General features: G+C 40.2%; 1 protein-coding gene across 2 annotated transcripts in view; it reads left to right on the top strand.

Annotated features, from left to right (window-relative positions):
- Positions 1–1,331: 1,331 nt before the first annotated feature.
- The window catches only part of abcc8 (ATP-binding cassette, sub-family C (CFTR/MRP), member 8), a gene marked incomplete at both ends in the record, with an annotated part of 85,337 nt that continues 67,263 nt past the window's right edge, over positions 1,332–19,405 (top strand). For both annotated transcript variants that reach the window (XM_083894134.1, XM_083894133.1), the window contains 6 exons: positions 1,332–1,352; positions 5,594–5,756; positions 12,549–12,690; positions 14,382–14,503; positions 16,639–16,805; positions 18,056–18,298. In XM_083894134.1, the coding sequence (XP_083750260.1) occupies positions 1,332–1,352; positions 5,594–5,756; positions 12,549–12,690; positions 14,382–14,503; positions 16,639–16,805; positions 18,056–18,298 (858 nt within the window). The remainder of the gene's footprint in view (positions 1,353–5,593; positions 5,757–12,548; positions 12,691–14,381; positions 14,504–16,638; positions 16,806–18,055; positions 18,299–19,405) is intronic.

Raw genomic sequence — 19,405 nt, 5'->3', positions numbered from 1 at the left:
AGTAATCTCATGAAGACGCACACGCTCGTCTTTTTTCTTGTAATATGTCTCTTGAAAAGCCCAATAAAGGACTGCTAACCTTGTTATATCAGAGTGTTTACTTGTGTATAAGTGTGCGTGTGTACAGCTCGTTCTTACGAGGTAACTGATGCAGAAGAGTCATCCATCCATTGTCGCTGGTGCCAATCCCAGCTGACATAGGGCGAAAGACAGGTCGTCATTATGCAGTGGTCGCTGAGAAACAACCCACCACAGATTATTGTCTTGAAAACAAAGAAAAAAAGTTTTCTCACTGTTTCTGTAAAAGGCTAAATCATTCTGTATGGCTTTTATGTCCACAACAAGGGAATTCGTGCAAGGTCGTCAAATATTTTGTTAAATGGAAGGTTGGGGTTTGAGCCCTGGCTCATTGCATATAGATGCTATGTATGTGAATGAATGGTAACACTGTAGTGTAAAGCGATTTGAGTGGGCATCAAGACTTTAAGGTAAGTATAGACTATTCACACACACGCAAACATACACACTCACATGTATATAGTATATAAACAGAAAAAGGCTGAATACAATTCTGCATATTTATCAGACGACCCATGTGCGGCCCGCATTAAGCCTTAATGGGAGTTACTGCTTGATTATATTTCACCAGCATTGATATTTAATTACATGTCCACAGGGGGCAATAGTGCTCCTTGTTGCTGAGCTCCTCCGTGAACGAGAGCTCTCACTCTGTTCATAATTTTGGATTTATTCAGTCTGTATATCATCAAATGTGACTTACAGCAAATATCTGCAAGGATGTATTGTGATAACTGTGTGCAAACAAAGGGTAAAATAATTAAAAAAAAAAGGCCAGAGTAATCCATCATGCTTTGTTACATGCGTGCTAGCATTCCACTTTACTCTTATATAACCGCTGTGTGCAGCCTCCATCCCTCTATCACTGTGATGGCAAACGTGACGAGTGCTCGCTGTGACCCATGCTGCTGTAACCCGCCGGTCGACGGTCAGACACCAACGGTGACCCCCCCGCTAAGGCTATAGACCTGCCTTCCTCTTTGTCTCCCTCCTCCTCCTCCTCGGTACCCGGGTTCAGCACCGTGGACAGCTCCCATCCGCCGAGCTGCGCCGCCTGCGCTGATGCGCAGACACGAGTCGGACAGCAAGAAGTCGACTGCACTGTGGAGCACATGAGAGAGAGAAGGCTGCAGCAGTCTGCCAGGTTTTCCCCTTCCCTTTTCTTATGTTGCTCACATCCAGGCGACGCATGTGACAGAGCTGGAGAGCGTTTTTTTTTGGATGGGAGTCAGTGAAACCAGTTCCGAATCACGATGATCTCACGGTATAAACCGGTAAGTGTGACCCGGTCACTCACTTTTTTTTAAATCGATGTGTGTTGAAACAATGGACTGCTGCTTCACTGCTCAGTTATTTCCATGCACATGTTCAGCATACACAGTGTTTGGATTTGGCTGCAGATTAAACTGCAAGTCACGCCATTGTCATGTTTAGTGAATGAATCCACGAGTGCAGTCGAATGGTGTCACACGTTTGATTTTATTCATTCATTGTGTAACCCTTGTTTAACCCGCACAGCTCATTTAAATATGAATCTCCTCTACACTAGTTGCTGTTGGGTTAAACCTACAGGCAAATAATAAAACAATTCAATTAATAAAAACGTATGTTAATCAAATAATATATTATTATTATTACAACAACGAAATATTGGATTTGTGATGATTTTGTTCACAGCCTTTTTTTTTTTTTTTTAGAAAAGAACCTTTTATAGCAGATGGGAAGCAAACAAGTTTCTCCCCTGGCTGTTTAAACAAGAAAATCCCTCCCTTAAGCCTCTTTTGAATACTCATCTCGGAATAGAATATAAAAGTGGATTGCAAAAATAAGGTGTGCTTCCCTGGCTAATGTATTATTTAAAGGTCCAATGTGTAACATTAACTCTTCTGTTGCCATCCTGTCATCGCCGACAGGTTTTGGCATACTTCTCATTACCGTAACTCCTAGACCCTATAGTTTGTGATGTCAAAAAATATGGATGATTCCAGGCTGATTTGTTTTGATCCTGAACTACTAAAAAAAAAAAGAAGAAGGAGGAAATGGCAGCAAGAGTGGGAGATTGAAGTGTGAAAGAGTGTTTGCATCCTTTCTGGTATGTGAAGGCCACCATTGTTCCCTGACACCACTTTCAAAATAGAGGGGTTAGCGGAGTCTTACGTTTCTGTACACTCTTAGAAATAAAAGTGCTAAGTAGAACCATATAAGGTTCTTCAGCTTGTCCTCATAGGAGAACCCTTAGTGCAGGGGTTCTCAAAGTTTTGATACCTGAGGGCCAATTTAGGAACCCAACATCGGGCCGCCAAAGAAAAATAAACAGAAATAAATCTCATTTGTAATTATATTAATGACCAGATTGCAGTTCTACAGTTAAGCGTTACGTAATATAAGCGTTAATATAATGTAATTTAAGCATTACCCAGTATTTTGGCCATTGTTCTTACCTTCTAATTACAGTAGTAACACATTTCTGTTACCATATATTTACTGGGTAAATAGCTAGTAATTGAGGCTGTAGCTACCTGCTAATTACCAGCTTATAACCCAATAATACACTAAAATTCACCATATAGAAACCAGGTAAATACCCAGTATTTTTGTTTACACTTATTGGTCTGTATCCAGGGCCGCATGAAATGATTCTGCGGGCCGCCATTGGCCCCCGGGCCGCACTTTGAGAACCAATGCCTTAGTGTTACCAAGAACCCTTTTAAAACCCTTTCTTCAGGGAAAGGGGTTTTAAAGGGTTCTCCGGATCAAAATGGTTCTTACCGTTAGTGTTACCAAGAACCCTTGAAAAACAAATGGTTCCAGGTAGAACCTCAGCCCGTGTAGAAGAACACGTTTGGAACCTTTATTTTTAAGAGTGCAGTCACCATTAGATGCCACTAATTCTTATACGCTGGATCTTTAAAATCAGGCATAAGTAGAAACAGCCGCAGACATTCTGTGATCAATGGTCGCTGCAGAATACTGCCTTCTAAAAATGTACTTACAATGGATTAAACAAGAAGAAACAAATAATGGATACATGTATTATGATATGCACGTTAAACAGTTATTGCACCAGTGAGAGTCAGAATATGCTGGTTATTGTTCTCATTTGTTTTGCAACACATGATTGTAGCTTCAACTGTCCCACGGCAATTGGGTAATAGACAGTGCTGATCTGTGATGTAGGGCAGCACAGAATTACAACCCCGTCAGTTATCCTGCAGCCGCCATAGACTGCGGCTGAAGCAGTTTATTGTAAGATGAAATACAATTCTGTAGTCAGTGCAACAGCACAGTGGCTTAGTGAGGCGGGCACGGTGGATTAGTGGTTAGCACTGGTAGTGCTGTTGCTTCAGGTTTTGATTTCCTATCTGTGTGGAGTTTGCATGTTCCCTCCGTGTTTGCATGGGTTTCCACCAGTTCGAAAAACATGTATGAATGGTAGACCCAGTGTGTTTGGCCCATTTTGGCGGCGCTCTCAGTTGCAGCTGCTCTGATCAAAACCTCCATCTGACCTCCATCTGTTGTAATTGTTGTTATAATTACAATACAGATCCTTCCCTTTTCCTTTGCTTTATGTTGCAATTTGTAAGCCTGTGTTATGCTCTGCCGTGTTAAAATATCATGGTGGTTGGTAATGGTTTATGGGGCGACACAGTTGAAGAACCGAGTTTATGAAAACTTTGAAACATAATGAGTTGGTCTCATTGAACACTTTTAAGGGGAAATTGGACCATCTGACTGTAGATGTTTTGACGTAGGGTTTTATTGTTGTAGCTGTAACCTTGAAATGTTTGCAGTTTTGGATGCTGAGTGATTTTGATGTTTGTGTCCACCTTGTGTCTTGGCCAGGACACTCTTGCAAAATAGATTTTTAATCTCAGTGTGTCCCTCAGCTGAGATTGTGGAGGATAAAGCAGTAGACGATGGATGGATAGGAGATGGAGAATTGTCATCTTGCCACTCCTGGCTCCTCTAGTCTACATACCAGTGTGTTCCAAAGACACTTAGTGCTGGCAGCGTGTGAATGGGTATGTGTGTGAATGTGTGATAGAAAAAGCGCTGCACATAGATGCGCTGTATTAATGTGTGAGTGAAGCAGAACTGTATTGTAAAGCAGTTGTGAGTCACCAAGTTACCATTTACCGTGAAATAGACGATGTGTCAAGAAGTGACAGAGCTGTTGTGCTTGTGTTAAATTAAATTAAAGTCATCAGGATTTGCTTCACTTTCAGCTACACATCATGTCTCTTTCCCACACGGTTCATTGCTTCTTAAAAGCCCTTTGACCTTACCTACAACTGTGTAATGTAATTGCCGTCCACTCAGCTGCAGGTTTGCCTGTTATTGATGAAGCAGGAAGCTCCTGTTGTTTCAAAGAGAGCAGCTTTCAAAGACGTTGGTAGAATTTAAAAGTAGTAGTTCTCAATGTTGTCCAGAGCTTCATAGCCTTTCAGAAAACTGCGCGTCTTTCATTACATTGATGGTAAGTCATTTAAATTAGCAAGAAAAGGCTTTAAACTCATTGATTATCAAAATCTGTTCCCATGTGTGTCTTTGTTTGATCTCTATGTATGAGTCAGCTGCCACTGGCTGCAGTGGGAATTCTCCCTGGAACACTGGACGCACGATTCATCCATCTCAGGAATGCATCAATATTTTAAACCCCTATATATATGCAGCCCAGTTATTCAGTCAGCAATTGCTTTTTTTTCCTGCGAGTGAGAATAAGAGAGATAGCATGTACAATAGCAACAACTGTATAAAATGACTCAGAGGTAAAGTTACATAATTCCACAAAAAAATGTGGTGTTGGGATATAGATTACAGCACCCATTCAGGGGCTGGACCACTATCTCTCCACTGTCTCTCTCTCCACAGCATTCATCGTCCTTCCCGCCCTTTCCTTACTACAGTACCTTCAGTGGCTCTGCAGCTCCGTCCTCCACACCGTTCCCACCTCTGTTTTTGTCTCCCAAGGTCGACTTTGAGCTAGTGTTTTGCAAAGAGACAGGAATAGCAGGTGCACTGCAGAGAACCGTCGCTGCTCTCGCTGTCGAGCATGTGCGAGTGTGTGTATGCATGCAGCGTGAGCTTGTCTCCGTGCATTCCAGTGGAGTTGTTCAGCGCTGTGCACGAGTCGAGGTTCTGATTTTAAAGGATGTCTCAGGGCTGCGGGCGAACGGGATGCAGATGTAACTCACCAGCACGGCTGGGAAAGCTGCTCAGACTGTCGAAGAGGAGAGGAAACCACTGCTGCACTGGACTGTGACTGTCTCTGACCTCCTTCTCCCTCTCCCTTCCCTTACACTTTCCCTCTCTCTTCTGCTGATATTTGGAAGCTGGATTTGTGAGGGAGCACTTTGGGAATTACCGCGCTCTACTACTACAGTTTTTGCCTTGAAAAGACAACATGCCCTGAGAACCTCGCTTCTAAACCTATCTGTCTCTCTTTGTGGTCCTCCTCCCCCTCTTCCTCCTTCTACTCCTCCTCCTCCTTTTCCTCTGGCCCGGTTCCCTGCAGAGTCCCGGTTCCACCATGTCCTTGGCGTTCTGTGGGAACGAGAATAACTCCATGGCCTATAATGTGGACGCAGGGGTCCTGAACAATGGCTGTTTCCTGGACGCGCTAAATGTGGTGCCACATGTCTTCCTCCTCTTCATCACCTTTCCCATCCTCTTCATTGGTGAGTGTCACTGGGTGGTGAGCACCTTAACCTCACCACACCACGCCTCCCCACACAAACACTCATTAAGATATGTGTTCAGATTCATTGGCACCAGTTCAAATAATGAGTAGCTGAACTAAGACTGATGGGCTTCCACATTTCTCTCTCTCTCTGCCCTTCACAGTCTCAGACATCTTTACTTTTGCATGTGATGAATGAATTGCAGACATTCTATCAACTAAGTGTTAATTTCTTCCCCGCCCCACCACACACACACACACACACACACACACCGGTGTGAACGCATGATGGATATGATGGATAAAGCACTGTCCGCGGTGCTGAAACAACGCCTGATCAATACACCGTTGGCTACGTTGCATTTACAAATCAGACAAGCACTTATGATCACACCAGTTATTAGTATTTATTTAGAAAAACACTTTTGGATTTTTTGAAAAACATACAGCAGCATCGAGAGGGTAACTTTTCACGTGAGTAATAGACCGACAATTGTCGATACATCCCATCGTATTGCTGGTAGTTGAGCCGGTTAAAATGTAAACAAATAACGCAAACTTTTTTTTTCAGTTAAGTGCGCATGCCGGGAAAGCAGTCTGTAAAGTGCGGTCAGGTGGTGAAAAGCTGGTGTATCCAGTGTACTTTTTCGGCCCAACCGCTCGTCGTCATTCTAACGTCTGATCGGACGCTACGTTAATTTTGATTGAAAAATTAAATAAATAATTATATTTTATCAAAATGATTTGGCGACCCCCAGAAATCATCTCGCGATCCCAAGGTTGAGAATGGCTGATCTGTAGGACACAAGGATATAATAATGTGTTGCAAGCATTTTTGCAGGGGAAATATGACTCCTGTGATGGAATGTAGTGTGCAGAGGTGAGCAGATGCCATAACTCCTGAGAGTAGGTTACACCTCTATTGCTCCCCTTGCAGGCTGCTGGCCATTCTATTCTATTAGTGTCCTCATCAGAGAGTAATGGATGAGTTCTGTGTCGCTGCACACCTTCTGCTGCTGCCGTCAGTCACACACGCTCTGGCCTCTTCATGTGCCGTCTCATATCAGTCGCCATGTGTGTGATGTGTCTGTTTGAAAGCACTTTGTCACCCCACATGTTAACGGTTGTTGTTTGCAGCGGAAGAAAACATTACGCAAGCTCTCTGGTAGGGTTGAACTAGGGCTGAATTCATCGAAATTTGATCAAAATCACAATACGGCCCACTGCGATTCTTAAATCACAGGAGGCACAATATTCCTTACAGCCAAAATGTGTGTCAAATTAGCATTTTTAGCTTAAATATTGTCCAGACAAATCATATCGCAATCACAATATCAGTCAAAAAATAATTGCAATTAGATAGTTATTCACAACCATTCAGCCCTACTATCTGGTTAGCACCAGTGCCTCACAGCAAGAAGGTCATTGGTTTTGTGTGGAGTTTGCATATTTTATTCATACAGGTAATCCAACGTCCTCCCATAGACATGCTGATTGGAGTTAACATGGGGATTGTGTATGTGCCTGTTTGAGTAAATGTGAGAGTGAATAGTAGTTTGACCTTGTGGCTTTAGCTTCCTCTGTGTGAAGGACAAGCAGAATAGACCATTCTTAAAGACTGGGTTGGGACCCACAGATTGGTTGTGGTACTTTTTTTTTGCAGAGACCTGGTTGCCAGTTTTTCTGAAAATATGCAATTTAAGTGCTGCACTTTCACCCTGTGGCGCAATGTGTTCATGCACATCTACATAAGTCACTTTTTTTTATAAGCAGATGGAAAGAAAGAGAAAGAGAGGGCATTTGCTAACCCTGTCTCAAGCTCCTTGTTTTGCCTCCATATCTTGGAGAAAAGTCTGTCGTGAACTTCCTCACCTCTCCACATCTATTTGAAAGCATCTCTCCTGCACAACTGCATTTTTGTTCTCTGGTCAAAACTTTCTTTAGGAAAGCACCAATGGTTTTTGTGTCCAGTGTTAATTATTATTTCTGACACGTAGCAGCTAGCTGCTCTTTGCTCACTGTGCCGGCATACTGTGTGTAGAAGTGCTACCAGCTGCTTTACTGGGTGAGTGGCAGTGTAGACAGATACAGATAGAGTTTGCAGCTTGCTAAATATCATTTATTGAGTCATTTTTAAAATTCATTTCTTTTGTGCAGTGAAGCTAGTGCTTCAATTTAGCATGTTTCCTCGATCTCTGGCGACACATCATGGTGATTTTAATTTAATTCAATTTGATTTGTGTAGCGCCGTATCACAAAATACATTAGCTCAAGTCACTATACAAAGTAAGGCAGAAACCTTTACAATATTATAGAGAGAAGAGAAACCCGACAATTTACACAATGAGCAAACACTCGGCATTAGTGGAGAGAGAGAGAAAAAAACTACCTTGAAAGTAAAAGTTGGGGACATAGAAGAGCTGAGGGACAGAAAGTAGGGAGAGGCGAGGACAAGACGATTCTGAATCAGTTATGACATGTTTATAGTACTACAATGTCAGTTATACAAGCAGCAGCAGCATAAATTGTTGATTAAAATGATACTGGTATCAGGGTGAGGGGTTAGGGTCATAGCATAACAATAAAAACAGTAGTACTACTGCTAATAATAATAGTTAAAATAGCCTCGAAACTGGATCTGGATCCCACAGCCTGCAATATGAGGACAGCTATCACCTTTTGTGCTGTGTGTATATTTCATATATCAGATATCAATTATATCTCTCAACTCAACATAGTAGTATTAGGTGTTACAGAGGGCAGGCAAAATAGTCAGAAGTGTTCTATATGCAAAAAGCGACTCCTGTTGCAATTTATATTGTGAATTGGGTCACAATTAATAATAAGCCAACCATAGGTTTGCAAAATGTTGTCCTAGGTGATGGATGGATGCATGGATGCATGGATGCATGGATGGATGGATGGATGGGATGATGGATGTATGTATGGATGGATGGATGCATGGATGCATGGATGCATGGATGGATGGATGGATGGGATGATGGATGTATGTATGGATGGATGGATGGATGGATGCATGCATGGATGGATGGATGGATGGATGGATGGATGGATTGGTGGATGCATACATGGATGGATGGATGGATGGATGGATGGGTGGATGGATGGATGGATGGATGGATGGGTGGATAGATGGATGGATGGGTGGATGGATGGATGCATGGATGGGTGGATGGATGGATGGTTAGATGGATGGATGGATGGATGCGTGGATGGATGGATGGATGGATGGATGGATGGGTGGATGGATGGGTGGATGGATGGATGGATGGATGGGTGCGTGGATGGATGCATGGATGGATGGATGGATGGGTGGATGGATGGTTGGGTGGATGGATGGGTGGATGGGTGGATGCATGGAGGATGGGTGGATGGATGGGTGGATGGATGGATGGTTGGGTGGATGGATGGACTGTAACACAGTGTGTTTAAATGCTGGTGTTGGAACATTTTCTCATCTTTTTGCAGCTTCTAAAAAAGTGATAATGCCTTTATGCCTAAGAATAGCCTTTCCAAATCTTGATTATACAAGGTTTTTTTTGTACATGACTGAAGAACTGAGAGCCATGAAAGCTCACCAGGCTTCTTTGAAGTCAGTGACTTATATTATATTATAGGATATCGTGTTTCTGACGTTTTGCATTAAGATATGAGACTGCGGGTGACTGTAGCATGACTTTTTTTTTTTGTCTCATTTTTTTTTACGAAGCCTTACATTCCTATGAAAAAGTCATGAGGCTACATTGTTGAAGGATAAGCCATCAGCTGCAGTCTCCCCTGTCACTCTGAGCCGTGTCGCTTTCTCTAAAGTCTAAGGAAAGACCTCAGAGGTGTGAAAGCTTTTCAGTTCACCATGAGCTGACAAAAACTCCCAAGTGGGAGTCCTGGTGATACACCACATTCTGCTGCTCCCATAATGCCTTGCAGCTTTGTGCCTCTTCGCTCTTACAAATGCTGCCGTGTTCGTTCACCGAGTCACAACAGGGGGAAACGGTGATCTGTGATCATGGGCATTTGGATTGGAACGATGTAACTGAATGTCAGTCTTATATATTAGCAAACTGTCAATGACATTAACTCTAACCTTGCATAAGGTACTTTGTCAATAGTGGTAAAACACAGGTTTTACCAACAGGATTAATAAGTCTCAGGATGCCAGGGTCATGCATATAGTCAATGTTTCACCATGATGCTGCATGTAATGTCACTATAAAAGGAACAGTGGAATGAATACAACACAGTGGAATCATTGTACAAATCTGAACAGGTACTTTACAGGAATAAAATATTCAAATAAATTTTAAATTCAGGTTTACGCATTTATCAACAAACTTGTGATTTTATATGACATTTGTCTACATTTCCCAGAAGGAAATCTGTGTGTTATAATAATAATATATACAATAACATCAATTACTGTGTGTTTGTAAGAGAGGAGGTTTGTGAGATTGCCAGTCAGTGCCAACATTAACTATTCCAGAGCATATGGTGCCAAAAGCAGGGGAGTCATTAGCTCAGTTTGATTAGTAGAGGGCTGCGTTTTAACAACAGTGACTTGCATTAATAAAACAAACCTCATATTGATGACCACATTATGTCTAAACTAAAAAGGGGGTTAAGGGAAAACGATCTATAGCCACAATAGAGCTTAAATAACTGAGTGAAGTATCCTGGGCTCACAGCCATCTCTCCACTCTCATTACTTTGTCTTTCAAGTTGAACCAAGTCTCTCCATCTTTTTACTTTTCCTTTCTGCTCGTCATGATTTCATCTTTGCGGATGTGGATGTATTCATATTTTGGATATATTTTCCTATACTTTCAATCCCTTATTTTGCACAACTCTTCTTTCTAAAAATTCAGACATTCACTTGAATTTCAACAATTTCATCATTTCAATATATCATTCACCATATTGGCTTCAGCTCGGGCAGGAGGCAGCATTCCCGCTGCGATTTCCTCAGAAGTTGCTTTCTCTAGTTCACGTTAGCGCTTGTTTTTCATTGTTGCATGCGGAGGAGAAAGCATCGGGTCAAGATTGTGCAAAGATAAAAGGTCTTTTTTTCTATTTAAAACCATTTCCATGTAAATGAGTCATGGAAAATCAACATTAACTCGTCATCATTCGCTCTCTTGTTATTCAGTGCTGCATAGACAGCATTAAAACACAACTTTTAAATACTGTATAAATGAACAGCCAAACCATTGTCATAGGAGCTCACACAGTTCAAATGGCAAATTAAAACAAGACACCTTCATACTGCAGCACTGTGGCTAAAACACAAAGGCATGCCCATGAAGAGTTTCAGGAGTGGATTCTACTGCTAAAAATAAACTTAGACTTTTCAGTGCATGCTCTCACAACAGCAATGAAGCGCTCCCTGAACACCTGACTATGTGTCACAGATGGGAGCGATGGTAGCTCAGTGGTAGAGCGAGTCGTCTTTCAACTTGAAGGTTGTGGGTTTGATTTCTGGCTCCACGAGTGTACATGTCGGTGTGTCCTTGGGCAAGACACCTAAAGGGACACTGTGTAGTATTTATGGGTTTATATAACCCAAAATCCACTCTTTTATACATATTATGTGCTCCTGCATTGTCTAGTCGCTGTATAATATTCTTTGTTTCATTTTCGTAGTGTTTCAAAAAGTCATGTAAAATAACACGGTCGCGGGCCGCTACTGCATTGCCACAACGCCATGTTTCTACCGGAGCCTGTAAGGACAAACGCGAGAGAACAAATCAAGCGTCGCTTTACAATGTAGCGGAAGTCCCGCCTCCACTCTCTCCGCTTCGTCTGCTACGGCTGCGGTAGCTCGCCCTCTCCCTCGCCTCACGAACCTCATCTGCTGACACGGAGAAAGACGACGAGGACGACATTTGACCGGCTGAGGATACCGTAGCGCTCAGGGAAGGGAGGGGGTGAGCAGAGGAGCAGTTCTTTGTTGTAAATTTCAGCCTCTCCTCTAGATGGCACTATAAACTACTTACTTCACCTTTAACCCCACGTTGCTCTTGACGGGTGTGTCAGCAGCGTGTGATCTGGGTATGAAAGATGAGTGATAGAATAGGTGCGCTGTATGAAATGGAAAAACCGTTGCGTAAAGCAGCTTTGACTGGTCATCAAGACTAGAAAAGCGCGATATAAATACAGGCCATTTACCATTTACAGCTGCTGCTGTTTCCTTCACCATGCAGCTCCAAGTTTCCTAGATACAGTCTGGACAAGTAACGCTACGTCAAAAGACAACTTACCCGATTCAAAGTACTGTATTTCTGACAGTGTGTAGAGTGGGAGAGAGAGAAAACGAAATATATTTCTTGTAATAACTCTGGGGAGCGATGATGTTCTGCACTGGAATTTTAAGTCAAAATTATGCAAAGTTATATTTTTCATTTGCAAATTTGCAGCTGCTGCTGTTTCCTTCACCATGCAGCTCCAAGTTTCCTAGATACAGTCTGGACAAGTAACGATACGTCACAAGAGAACTAACTCGATTCAAAGTACTGTATTTCTTCTCTTCTCTCTTTGACTATGACAGTGTGTAGAGTGGGAGAGAGAGAAATATAATTTTTGTAATAACTCTGGGGAGCGATGATGTTCTGCACTGGAATTCTAAGTCAAAATTATGCAAAGTTATATTTTTCATTTGCAAATGTACAGCTATTCTATAAATGCTTATGTCACACCAGTCTAAGTTAGTTTGCATTTATCAGCAGAAGACTAACAGTGTCTGTCTTAATGTTAATTTCCTTGTCTCCTATTTGAGGTTGGGGCAGCCAGAGTTCAAAGGTCCACATCCACCACAGCACATGGCTTCACTTTCCTGGTCACAACCTACGCTGGCTCCTCACCTTCGTCCTGCTCTTCGTCCTCGTCTGTGAGATTGCAGAGGGCATCGTCTCCGACGGGTGCGTCTTACACTTTGTCGCCTCATTGTGAGGAAAAAAATGTTGTCGTTAATCCATGTGGACTCTGAAATGCCATCATTAGACTTCATTGTTGTGCGACTATGGGTTCCTCGCTGGCTCATACTGTCTAATTGAGTGTTTCACACCTGAGATGAGAGAATACAATTAACATCATTAACAGCGATACATCATCTCTGTCTCCAGATAACAAAAACACACGTTTCACCGGGGGAATGCTGTGCTTCAACTGAAAGGAGAACATGACATTATAAATCCTGTTATGAACATTAACAGCTGTGTCAAATATCATTTTAGAGCTTGCTTTTATTTCCAGATATAGATTTCTAACTTCAAGTAAATCATTTACATAAACAAGCATGTGAGAGTGTAATTTGGACTGACTTGATCTGATTGGTAATGACATTATGATATGGGGTTTTAAAGGCAACAAGGCAGCAGTTGACTACTGAGTAAGAGTTAAAACCCTTAGAACACAGAGCATTTCAGCTGCTTTTTTCCCATTACTATGTTTAGACATACATTATATACATAGGCTATAAGAATGTGCAATATAGAGTGTCTTATATCCCTTTTTTCAGCACAATCTGATGAAAAAAAATTTCATCAAATTCACCAACTACTGTATATAAACACACCTGAACAAAAAGTACTCGGATTGAATTTGTGAAATTTGGCAATAGGTCACAGTTTAAAGTTCACTCGTTCGCACGTTTTTAGGAACAAAAATGGAAAAAAAGCTGTATTTTGAGACTTCTGCACAATTATTGCTACTTTATATCACTACTTAAAATGCAATATAAAAATGATCATAACTTTGACTCAACAACACATGAGAAGACCAAAAAAACAAATGTTGCAAAGCCTGAATATGTGACCTATAAACACTCACCCCCAGGATGTCCATATAAGGAGTTGTACACTGCAATTTACCATGGATGCAGTGTGAACACTAAGGGTGAATGTAGCATATCAGTGTTTGCAGTGATAGCTGAAATGTAGCAATACATAGTTTGCTGTTTTTGTGTTTGTACGTTTTAAAAAAAAAACTGATATATTATATTTATAGCTTCTTAGCATCCGTGCCAGCTGCACCTTTGACACACAGCGTTTCCAACCACATGAAATCCATCTTTATACACCAATTACATTCTAACACAAAGAAGGTGTGATTTTTTCCCCCCCCCTAATTTTCTAAATCGTGTTTGTCTCTCCTTTATCTTCAAATAATGAACAGCAACAACAAAATGTCCACATATTGATAGAGAATCCACCCCCTTGCTATTGTTCTGTCTGATGCATCCACTCAAACTGGCCCAGGATATAATCATGATTGTTTGGTTGTTACTTCAGTAAACAGAAGAGCTCTCCATCTATTTCCTCCTTGCTATTTTTTACGCTGATTTCAGTGCTTTACTCGAAATCCCTGGATGTTTGTTTATGTTTGTCTCTCTGCATTTACCTAAATGTGTGCACATCCAAGTGTTTTCCTCCACAGGTTTATTGCATCTACATTCACAAATAATAATGCATGTTAAAATGATGACTTGCATTATTCATGCTCCATCTTCCTGCGTAACAGTGACTGAAACATACAGTAAATACATAATTCTGTGTCATATTGTGCTGACTCTAATCCTTCTTCTCCTCTATCTGACATTCATTTTTTGCAGATTCAGCCAATCTCTCCATCTCCACCTGTACATGCCGGCAGCTCTGGCCTTCATGGCTGGAATCACCTCTATCATCTACTATCATAACATCGAGACGTCCAACTTTCCAAAACTATTACTAGGTACTGTGTCCTTACTTTCATTTTTTTTTCTTTCATTTGTGTATGATTCACTGACTCAAAGTGATAGTTCGGAATTTTGGACATAAGACCTATTTTCCAACTCAGCCGGTGTTCATGCGATGCAACGTTAGTTTTGTTTCAAATATTATTCTATCAACACAGATATGTACATCGATAGTCTGCCGTTACAATCGTTTTGCCTCGGGTGCACTTTGGAGTCGGTATGAGTGTTTTTAATGCCATGCTAACTTGTATCATTGACTTGCGCTAGCCATAGCATCAGCGAACTTAGCAACTAGAAGAACTGAATGAAATTTCTTGAAAACGTCTCCAGACATCTCCATCACACCGGCTGAGTTGGAAAATAGGTCTTATGTCCAAAATTCCGAACTATCCCTTTAAGATAATTAAACACTACATTGACCCTTTAATGTTGCTCTTTGGAAAGCACTGCAGAACTGAGCTTCTAATAGCTTAACTATGCTTGCAGAATTATAGAACTATAATGCATAGCAGCACTGAAAAAAGTATAACCTTGCTCAAACTAAAAAAAAAATATATATATATTTGACTTCACAGAATCGAAATTGAGTAACTTCATATGACCTGGTTATTTTATGTTGATGTAAATATTACAATAATACTGCACTTGACTCAACCTTAATGTTTTGCCTTGATCCAAATCATTTTCTTAGTTATTGAACCAAACTAATAAATTGAAATTGAATCAACCTAATGTAACTTACATTGCGACACTTGTAAAGGGTTAGAAAGTTGGTATATTTAGATATATATATAAAATATATAATATGAATATATATATATATATATATATATATATATATATAAATATAATATTTATTATTATTCACGGTCATAACATTTCCGCTAAATGCTAGCTAGCTAACATTACTGCCAGCTAACGTTACAATCGTGGCAGCTATCGCCAAGTACTTTAATTGGGCTGTTCTTTGCAATTTTAACAATACAAAACACTAAAATGTTAATTATCAGCAACTGCTTTGCTACTTACGTTTATTTTTGGACGAAATCCACCCAGGACGTAAAAGATATCAGATGTCAGGCGTCTGGCCAGCATGCCGAGAGGGAGCTACCAGACTTAACATGTGCTCTGACTGAGCAGTGAGCAATGAGCAACTCATTCGACTCAAACTAAAAATATTATATTATTATTTGTTTTGGGTCCTTTGGACGTATATTTAGTTCAGTTTAAATCAAACTTGATGTTCTCTAAATGCAAGAAGATTGAGTTTTACAATCAAATCAGTAATTTTATCCTGTTTTAAATGGCAGTTATTCGTTTAAATGAATAACTGCATGTTACACTTTTTAGAGTGCATGGATCACTATAACCATTCACAGATTGCTGCTCTGGGTAGAGACAGTGTTAAGCATGGGTTTTACCCAGAAATGAGAAATGTATACAATTGCTTTTGCTCATAAATATATCACTCGCCTCCTGTTTAGTTACATGAGATTATTACATACATATATATATATATATGTATATATATATATATATATATATATATATATATATATATATATACACATATATATAACATTACCTTGTCCCCTTTCATCAGTGAACATTATTGCTGATGTTCTTCAACCGCTCACACATTTTACAGTCATTAGTTTAGGAGAGAAATAGCCTGATGAAAAAGCTATCTCGATGGCGTGATGTCCTTGTCCTGATGGCACGATACCGCTTACCAGAGTGGAGCAGTTCAAAGATGCTGTTTGCAGGATGAGATTTTTTTTTGTTTTTTTTGTGGCATTGTTGCATTTAAGTTACTGTTGTATGTCTTTTTCCTTCTGTTTGGCACTTTGTTGCATTTGTCTTATTTGTTTATTTTACTTTTATTTTTTATTTTATTTATCTTGTACATCTCCACTTTTACCTCCCAGTTGTTGCACAATAATTTCCCTCGGGATAAATAAAGCATCTTGAATCTTGAGATCGATCAGCAGCACTTTTACCTGCCCTCTTCCTAACCCCTGGCCTCATACATGTTTTTCCCATCATAAATATACTGATTGACTGTATGTCATCAGGTTTGTTATCAGTGATTTGCTTTTTTGTCTTTTTGGTCCTTGCTAAACATACTCAGCCCTGCTGATCTACTGGGTGCTGGCCTTCATCATGAAGACCACCAAGTTTGCCAAATACACAGAACATGGCATCGGCCCCCGGCAGCTACGCTACTGCATCACTGGACTGCTGGTGCTGCTCTATGGACTACTACTCGCTGTGGAGATCAATGTCATCCTGGGCCGGGTGAGTGTCCCTCTGTGTGTGTGTGTGTGTGTGTGTGTGCGCACGTGTTTGTGCGCGTGCAAGTGTGCGTTTATAGGCATGTGTAGCCATGTGATTGTTGTCTGTTCTTGGAGTCAAATGGCGGATGTTAAATATAGTCTGGATCCAGTGACGCCACACAACGTTTTTTTTGTTGTCATGTGACAGTTATGTTAAAAAGAAATAACACAATATACAAACAATATCATTTTGTATTATTATTATTATTATTATTATTATTATCGTCTTAGCAGGACTTTGGTCTTAACCCAGTGTTGTCATTGACCTGATGACCTGAACCTGCAATTATATATATTTATATATATATATATATATATATATATATATATATATATATATATATATATATTTCACCAAAAATGTAATAAATAAATAAATAAAGTTGATCTTGCCATGTTACTGAATGTAAGGGATACACCAAAATCAAAACCAGTCACCAGAATTCACCACTGGTAAATGTATGTACAGCACTTCATGATAACAACCATAAAAGAATGGTTGAAAGATGATTACGTGAGAGATATACTAGTACTAGATACTACTAGTATATATACTTGGTCTTTTAAACAGTACTTGTTTGATTTGAGTGTTTTATTGGTTCATATAAAAAAAAATTATAAATATAAAAGTAAATTATATCATATAATAAATGATATGAATGGGAAAGAATATAAGAATCACTTCCCTTTGAACAGTCCCCTAAATCACACATTCACATATTGTTTATTCATATTTTACTATTGATGGTGTGGTAATAACACAAAGTCCCAACATAATTGATATATATTTTTATATATGGCTTGTAAAAATAGAGTGTTATAAAATGTAACTCATAATGAATGTATTTGTTATTTGTCCTGACATTGGCTGAGATAAATTATCCGCCAGTTATTGACCTACTTTCTATGAAACAAATCAAATTATTCATCTTTTCTGACGTCTGTTCTTGGCACTTTTCACACTTCCATCACATCTCTCTTCTTCTTCTCCTGTGCTGATATTTTCGATTATAAAAGCTTGAGTCTGATTTTGAAAGTAGAAGGAAAAGACAACCATAAATATTAAGGTTTTCAGATACAGAAATGTCCTTAATGACGTTAGAAAACCATTATACGAGCATTAAATAGCAATTTAAATCAATATCTCTATAGATGTTTCACCTTTCCTGTGTTTATATCCACTTATATTCATTTATTTTTCTTCTATTGCAGCGCTACGTGTGTTTTGCAAACCCCACAGAGGTGAAGCCCCCTGAGGACCTTCAGGACCTCGGTGTTCGATTCCTGCAGCCCTTTGTGAACCTCCTGTCCAAAGCCACCTACTGGTGGATGAACACTTTCATCACCTCCGCTCACAGACGACCCATTGACCTCAAAGTCATCGGCAAACTGCCCATTGCAATGAGAGCTCTTACCAACTATATAAAGTTACGCCAAGCCTTCGAAGAGCAGAAGGTTAGTACACCGACGCACAACGTTTAACGGTTGAGGATGCGGTTGCTGTTTAAAACCAGATAGGTCGGTGTGAAAAGGCGTCAGAGCATGCACAGTTCCTGTGAAACTTTGCACAACATGAACGGAAGAATACTCAAATTACGTGGTACACAAGTGCAGTACATTTCAGTGTGATTTCACTGCACTTCTACATAACCGAGAACATGTAACAAAAGTGATAAAAATCACACTTTTTTTTCCCTGGCATCATTGTTGCTGAAGAAATAGTCGTCATTAGGCAAGATAATTATAGGACTGCCAATGTTTTTCTGAACGCACTGACTATTATCCGGAGATCACCACTGATCGTCCACCCACAGACACAAATAAGGTTTGAAATCTTGATCTTGAAGATCTTGGACTGCAGCTTGTTTTGTTTCATACAGCTGTTCTCATGGGTGAATTCCAATTCCTTGCTTAATCCTCAATCTTAACCCTCAATCTCAAAAATGCGCGCTCCCTCTAGTGCAAGTGCTGTCCCGATTCTCAGAAAAATTAAGTTGAGGGGCGAGTTTAAGGGCTGTATCGCCCTCAATATTGAGATTTTCCAAGACCATCCTTGGGAGCAAGGGCTACCCAGAATGCATAGCGTGTTTTCACATAAGAAAGATGGCGTCGAAAGCAGCGAAGCGAGTGCGATACAAATGAAGTATTTTCTTTGTTGATAGAGATATAAAAATGATGAAAACCATTATATTATCTTAGTTTAGGCCCATATTATGGATTACTGACGTCATTGTTGCGTAACATTTATGTTTATTTTACGATCTTTTGTCAATAGCCGGCCGGTGCGGACAAGCGATCGTTCGCTATCGTTTACCCTTCAATAAGTTGTTATTGAAGGGTAAGGAGTTGACAGACTGGACGCAGCTTTCGCGTTATTCTGCCCCCCACAGTCTGAAGACGTATCTGCATTTAAGGGGTGTCCCATTTCTAAGTGACAAAATAACCCTCAACACTTGGTTTTGAGGGCCAGTTAAGATTAAGGGTTGAGCTTTAGGGTTAAGATTGAGGGTTAAGATAGGAATTGGAATTGGCCCTCACAAACATGACTAATCAATAGGGTCA

The sequence above is a fragment of the Microchirus variegatus genome, assembly GCF_963457635.1.
Source record: "Microchirus variegatus genome assembly, chromosome: 8".
Taxonomy (NCBI): domain Eukaryota; kingdom Metazoa; phylum Chordata; class Actinopteri; order Pleuronectiformes; family Soleidae; genus Microchirus; species Microchirus variegatus.
This window is presented reverse-complemented; position numbering and strand designations above follow the sequence as displayed.